The following is a 7,015-nucleotide window of genomic DNA, read 5'->3' as shown; positions in this document are numbered from 1 at the left end:
AATTCTGTCACTGAGTGTGTGCTGAGCTGTAGTTTGTATGTTTTGGGTCTACCTTAATGACCCCTGCCTGTTCGTCTGAAACCCATGGGAGCTATGAAATTATTTAATGAACCCTGTGGTTTCTCCCTCTGAGGGCTAGGACTAGGATGAATAATAGTTGCTATTTTCTGCCATATAATAGAAAGCTGACAATTACTAACCAGTATACCTTCTGAAGGATATAAAATAGGGGCAGAAAAAAATTAGAAGAAGATTTAGGAAGGAAAGATCATTTTTAATCCTCTTGAAAAATTTGCCAGAGAGAACACTGGTGGAACCTGTTTCTCAACTCTGTTCTCTTGTTGAAGTTCTAACTCCTAGACTGGCAAATAATAAAGGATGGTACTATTTCTTGATCTAGGAGTCAGAAGTGGTTGATACATTATGTTGCTCAGTCCAGGACCCAGTACCTCACAGCAAGCAGAATGGGAATGTTCACATTTCATAATGTAAATAATTGCCAGCCTGGCCTTAGGGTAAGTTTTGCATCATCTCCTCTCTCCATCCAAATTCTTCTTCCAGTTCTTCTGATATTCACTGAGACTATAGCTTCTCTGAGCAAATTAGTATTGCCTTGCTATGTATAATTAATTATTGAATAAATGATTTTCTCCTATTTCGATAGGGTCCTCCCCTGGAACTCTGTTAATATGTTTCAAAATATATTGAGATTTCTTGTGAGGTTAAGAGCCTCCAATCAGTTTGCCACTCCGTAAGTTCTCTACTAGTAATATCACTGCTCTCCAACTCCCAAATGTCTCTTTATTTCTAGTATTCACACTTCTTATCAGGTATTTCCTTCTTTTTCTCTGTTCTGTTTGTTTTATCCTAATATATGCATTTTGTCTCACTTTCCTTTTCATATACCAAATATCTATAGAATGGGATTGCTTTGGTTTCTCAAAAGAGTTTTGGGATCAGATTTATGTGAGTCTAAATTCCTGTTCCACAACTTAATAATACTAGGCATGTTAGTTAATCCTTTTTTTTTTTAAGGAGGTACTGACCCAGGACACTGGAAGCAGGCACACAACCATTAAGCTACATCTGCTCCCCCACTTAATCTTTCTTTATCTCAGTTTTCACCTATAAAACAGAGTTATCAATACCTAACATACATGGATGTTATGGGGATTCAATAAAAAAAGAAATATAACAGTTTACACAGTTCCAGTTCATGATAAGATGCTCTCCTCAAAGAATGATGAATTTGATGATCATATTCACTATTTTAGAAGAATTCATCCTTCACCTTTTTCCCTATTCCAGTTTTGATTTAATCCTCTAATTAGTAATAGGGTAGTAATTAAGAGCATGATGTTAGCCTTAGATTTGAAGATCTGACTATAAACATAAGTGACCCTGGGTGAATTTTTAAAATATTTCTGAGCTGCAAATTTCCTCATTTGTAAAATGGGACAATAGTACCTACTTTATAGAATTATAATGAGGATCCAGTTAAGGATCTAATTAAGAGTGTTTGTGAAGTATTTAGTAGTCTGGCATAAAGGTGCTAAATAACTGGTACAACTATTTAGAATGCGCCATTTACATATGTTTGGTAAATTTGGTTTAGTTTTTTCCAAGCCTAGTCAATTTAGCAATCCTTTGTGTGTAGGGCTCCACATGTCTTCTATAATTACTCCATACTTTGGGGATATTGAAAGGCAGTTTGAAACTGTTGTAGCTTCTATCAGCTTTAGTGTTGGCTGGAATCCGAGACCACAAACATTTAAAGTGAGTTGTTACATATATTCAACATTTATCCTAAAAATCCTTCTAATGTATTAGCTTTGTTTAAATGATTTGATATTTTCTCCAGGGACCAATCTCAGACTATTTGTCTTCCTTGCAATTCTTCATACTTGTCATTTTAGGAAGAAATCATGGCTTATTTAGAAGCTCTACCTCAGTTATTGCTCGCTTTGAAGAATTATTCTATCCCTGTTTGTAGTGGGATTATTGAAGCAACTGTTATCATCTGACCCAACTCTGAAGTTTCCCACATTATTTAAAAGGTATGTCTTATGGTTTGTTCTTATTCTTTTTACCAGATGGTTTATGAAATAATATTTTATTCCTTTTTAATTAATTCATGATATAATTTGCTACTAAAGATATTTTATTGTGCTTCCTCCACCTAGTAAGATTTTTAATTATTCTTGTTTATGCTGTACCTTCACATATACAATGCACTCTGTCTCTTGCTCATTTCTATCCTTTACTCACAGTCTGTGAACTGGCACAGCATCCTCTGTCTACCTGGTGTGTCTGACTGTCTCTCCCTTTCTCAGATTACAGTTATGGAAGACTTTTACCTGCTGTCATTTATTGAAATTAATATTTACTGGGCACATTCTATATGTATGGCACAGTGCTATTCACTGTGGAAGAATGAAGATATTTAAAATAGCTTCAAAGAGTCTGCAATCTAAGCAATCTAATGATCATATTTTATTTTTTTAGGCTGCTAATACTGATTTGGAAACGTATATATATTCTGACTTGACTTTTCTTTCACTTCCCATACCTATATGTTGTCCCACTGATAGTATAATGTTAGTGATGAGTAGTTTAAGGGATTTTTCTTGCAAAAGTCATAACTCATTTTACTGAATTGGGATGTCTTCTTTATTCACTCTCATCAAAAGACCAAACTGTCACTTGTTATTGGTTTGTTTGCTTCATTTATTTGATAATTAAGGAATTGCAGGTAGACTTTCTGATGTAGGGATGGAGGACATTTAAACCCATTATTCTATACAACAATACGAAGTCCTTAAAGATTTACAGCAAAACCATTTTTTTTGTTTGCTTTTTTAAAGAAATGCTGGCCATAGAGGAAAGCAAACTCTTTAGTCCTAACAGCCATCCATGCTTAGAGAAGAACCATGGGCCAGCAAGAAGAAAAGAAAGTTGGAAGAGAGAAGAGATAAAGATATATAATGTTAAGAATCCAATATAAAATTTGGAATTCTACCGAGATCTAGTTTACATCAGACAAGGCATTTGTTTCCACTTTTGCTTTTTACCACCTCCTAAAAACAATATAATTGGGCACCATTTCATAAATCTTTATTAGTGACAAGTAATAAACCAACTGTTCAAAACTCTTTAAGTGCCTATTAAATGTGAAGTACCATGCCAGGTGCTAAGCAAGATACGAGAAATATAGTCAATGCCTGCCTTGAAGAGGATCACTGTCTATCTGTGGCAATGAGAGAATACCAGGTAGTACAGGTGGTCACAAAAGGAGTGAAATAGACCTTAATTACTGAACAAAAAGGAGAGGTGAGCATTGAGCTGAGGATCAGAAAAACTGAGCTCTAGTCCATCTCTGCCATTTCCTGGCTATATGATCTTGGGTAAATCATTCCTCTTTCTTGTCTCCCCCTCATCCGTTCCTCTCACATTCTCCCCCCCCCCCCCCTCCGCTCTTCCCCCCCTTCCCCACTAAAAGGAGCAATCATCTCGAGGATCTCTAAGATATAAAACACTATTTGGGATCATTACTAATGAACCCTGTTTGTTGATCAGAATGAAGACTACACGTGGTTGTTGACCCCTGAGCTGCTCTTCATTTTCACAGAGGAAGAAATGAAGTTCCAAATTATCCTCAATTCAAAGGCAAGACAGGGCTCAAAAACAAACCTTCCCATCCTAATGCTTTATCTTTTCCCTCCCCATCCTGTTGCTTTTTTTTATTAAAAAAAAATGCAACAAATAGTGCATCTTTCAAAATAATTATTGTGATTCATAGGAAAAGCTTAAATTATATTCTCTACATGGCTTATTAAACGAAAGAAATACTTCTTAAAATATTAAATAGATATCTTTGTATATGTAAAGATGGGAGGACGGGGGTAATTCTACTTAGAGGAACACGGTGAACAATCTATTTGATAGGATATGGAAGACGATAGATTCCAAAATTCTATTGAAATACAGTTCCCTCCGGCAGAGTAGACCGCTAAGCTATTATTGGTAACAGGTTAGTAGAGGATAATCACAGATAACAAATTAAGTGCAAGGAGGACAGTGAGGGGGTGCCCAGTAGATAACACCTGGAGAGCGCGAAGAGGCTCATTGAGATGATAAGCTGCAAAATACCTGCCAGTTGACAAATATTGTCCAGGGCCAGACCTAAAGTAACCATTCCTGCGGCCCAAGTTTGCATGTTTCTAGGTCATTCTATTGGTCCACAATTGCGTCCTTCAACAGGTAGCGCCAATTACAACCCCCAAAGCGCGACCCCCTGTATACAGGCTAACACCGCTGTCAATCAAATATCACCCCTACCTTTCTAAATTCTCCCCCCCCGAGTTTCATTGGCTTTTCCCTCAGCCTATCCCCAAATTTCTTCCGCGCTTCGAGACCACGGAACTTCGCCCTATCACGCTTACGATTGGAGCCGAGGCTACTCCCGCCCTTTGACGTCCCCCGCACGGCCCGGGAAAGAGGGAGAGGGGGCGGGGAGAGCGAGGGGGCGGCCCGGGGGCGGGGCCTGCCTCCCACGGCGGGAGGGAGGAGCCTGCCTGCTCGGTTAGGACCTCGGAGAGCGCCGGACGCCGGGACCAGAGGGACTGAAGAGGCGGCCGGAGCAGGGCTGGACCGAAGCCTGCGAGCCCCCCTCCCTCTGCACCCTCAGCTTCCCTGGCTGGCAGGCGGCTAGTGGCGTCTGAGGAAGGTGCCTAAGTTCGGGGTCAGACAGTCATCCCTCTGGGACGCCGCCGCCGCCGTCCAGCCGCGGCTCCCTCACACCTGTGTGTGTTGTGTGAGCGTCGGCGCCCGCACGCGAATGTCTGCGTGAGGGTGTTTGTCTGTGTTCCGGCTGGGCGCGCGAACGTCTGTGTGAGGGTGTTTGTGTGTTCGCGCGCCCGAGGGCGAGAGCCCCGCGCCTCGGCGTTCGGCGGGGGATGGACGGCAGGAGCGGCGATTCTGCCAGCGCAGCAGACTGAGACGCGACCCCGGGCCGCAGCCGTCGCCGCCACCGCCTCGCGTCCCTCGAGAGCCCCGGCCACCGTGCTGCGGGCCGCGGGCGGGCGAGCGAACGCAGCGGCGGCTGCGGAAGAGGGGGCAGAGGAGGGAGAAGAGAGGGCGGGAGAAGGTGGGAGCGAAGCGGGGGGAGGAGGGAGATTCGGAGGCAGCCGGCGCAGATCCTCGCCCCTCCGGTCGGCTGCTGCTGTGGGTCACCAGCAGATGTTTTGGGATTGGGGCTGGTGAAGGGGGGAATGGAGAAAGGTCTCTCCCCCTCCCCGTTTCCTACTGAGAAAAAGGGAACCTTGATGATAAGGGGGGAGAGCACAGAAGGTGGTGGCAGAGCAAATATTGACTCCTCCCTCCCCCCAAACCGTTTTTCTGAAAATAAAAGATTCTGGGCTGAATCTTTGGAAGGAAAGCCCGCCAGTAAGAGAGAGTCTTAGTCTGTTGGACTCTGGTTTGATTGTATAATAATGATGATATAATACTAATGACGATGATGACACTGCCTTTTATTTTTACCCCAGTGCTGATAAAGCTTAGCCACAGCTGGGGATAAAGCCCTTGAAAATCTGATGTGTGAGGAGGGAATGCTGTTGCTTTTGGAGATTTTGTTTGTTTTTTAAGGATATGCTTTTAAGAATTAAAATTTGACAAAATGAAGTTAGACTCTTTTCCTGTCATTTATAGCCAATTCTAGTAAAATGGGAACTGTCTACTGCTTTGACTAAGGGAAATATAAAGACTTTTATCCAGATATAATTCCACATGTTAAGTGATCCTTTTCATTGAATTTCTCAACAGTTTTTGAAATGAAGAAGTTTAATTTCCGAAAAGTTTTGGATGGCTTAACTGCCTCTTCCCCTGGCAGTGGTAGCAGCAGTGGCAGTAACAGTGGTGGTGGGGCTGGAAGTGGTACCCTGCACCCTGGAGGATCTGCAGGGGTTCTCAGAGAGGAGATTCAGGAAACCCTGACTTCAGACTATTTCCAGATATGCAAGGTAAGTTTTGAATTGGCTTAAAGCCTCTTATTTACTTATTTTTATTGCTGTGAGGAAACTAGGAGATAAACGTGTGCTTGTGCATTCCCCCGTTCACCCCCCCCCCCCCCCCCAAACACACACGCTTGTAGGGAATGGAAGTTAAGATGCCAGCATTAGAGACCCTAGTACACAGAATCCTGTGGCAATAGTTTGAATTAATAAATATATTTTGGGCACCAATTTCAACATCAACTTAAAAAGCAATGGTAGTTGAAGGGTGAAATCAGCAAACATAAAAACCAGAATGTACAAGATAATGTTAAGGACCAATAGTGGGCAAATTTTTCAATGTGATATTTATATATAATTAGTAAACTGAAAGAGAAAATATTCTGGTTAATCCTCAGCTGCCATTCAGAGAATTATTGTTTTAGTTCACTGTTCAGTATAACATTATTAATGCTATTAGGATGCTGTTAGAATTAAGTAAATATGGTTAGAGGAATATATTTTAAAGAGTCTTAAACTCAAAATAAACAAACAAACAAATACTTGCAAGAACTAGTAATACTTGTAAGAACTCAAAAACAGCCAGTGAGGTTAGTGAAGAAACATTTTAGATTATTATACTTTGATGTTGAACTTCTAATGAATAAACAAAAGCAAGAAAAGATGACAGTTTACTTAAATATTATGTTAATATTTAGAGATACTGGTGATTTATAATTTTTATCATCCATTTTCTTGTTAGCCTAGGAATGTGCTTTTGATCTGCTATATACATTATGAAAGAAGCTAAATCATTCACATGATACAAATGAATATAGTTTCATAAATGTGTCTGAATATGTAAGAAGAAATGGTAAATTTTGGAAATTACAGAACTCAAGTACCAAATGCTTTACTTCAACAAAATAAAATTTAAGTTTTAAAAAATTATTAAAATTATTTTTGTAGTAAACAAATGCTGTATCATGAGATGTTTCAGTCATTGCCCTTGTTTCTATTCCCAG

General features: G+C 40.6%; 1 protein-coding gene and 1 long non-coding RNA gene across 22 annotated transcripts in view; both read left to right on the top strand.

Moving 5' to 3' along the window:
• Positions 1-415: 415 nt before the first annotated feature.
• LOC139438886 (uncharacterized) lies at positions 416-3,757 on the top strand. The gene is made up of 3 exons (XR_011648665.1): positions 416-515; positions 1,917-2,057; positions 3,577-3,757. It is a non-coding gene; the product is annotated as an uncharacterized lncRNA (long non-coding RNA).
• Positions 3,758-4,519: 762 nt separating this feature from the next.
• The window catches only part of STXBP5L (syntaxin binding protein 5L), a 441,734-nt gene continuing 439,238 nt past the window's right edge, over positions 4,520-7,015 (top strand). For 4 of the 21 annotated variants that reach the window (XM_058295754.2, XM_058295755.2, XM_058295753.2 and 1 more), the window contains exons 1-2: positions 5,252-5,445; positions 5,824-6,020. In XM_058295754.2, the coding sequence (XP_058151737.1) occupies positions 5,271-5,445; positions 5,824-6,020 (372 nt within the window). In that variant the 5' untranslated portion in view covers positions 5,252-5,270. Of the gene's footprint in view, positions 5,147-5,251; positions 5,446-5,823; positions 6,021-7,015 lie in introns of those variants that run through there. The other 17 variants (XR_011648662.1, XM_071214767.1, XM_071214762.1 and 14 more) reach the window with 10 other exon arrangements.

The sequence above is a fragment of the Dasypus novemcinctus genome, chromosome 4 (genome assembly GCF_030445035.2).
Source record: "Dasypus novemcinctus isolate mDasNov1 chromosome 4, mDasNov1.1.hap2, whole genome shotgun sequence".
Taxonomy (NCBI): domain Eukaryota; kingdom Metazoa; phylum Chordata; class Mammalia; order Cingulata; family Dasypodidae; genus Dasypus; species Dasypus novemcinctus.
Note: the sequence above shows the minus strand (reverse complement) of the source record. Positions and strands in the feature narration are given on the sequence as shown.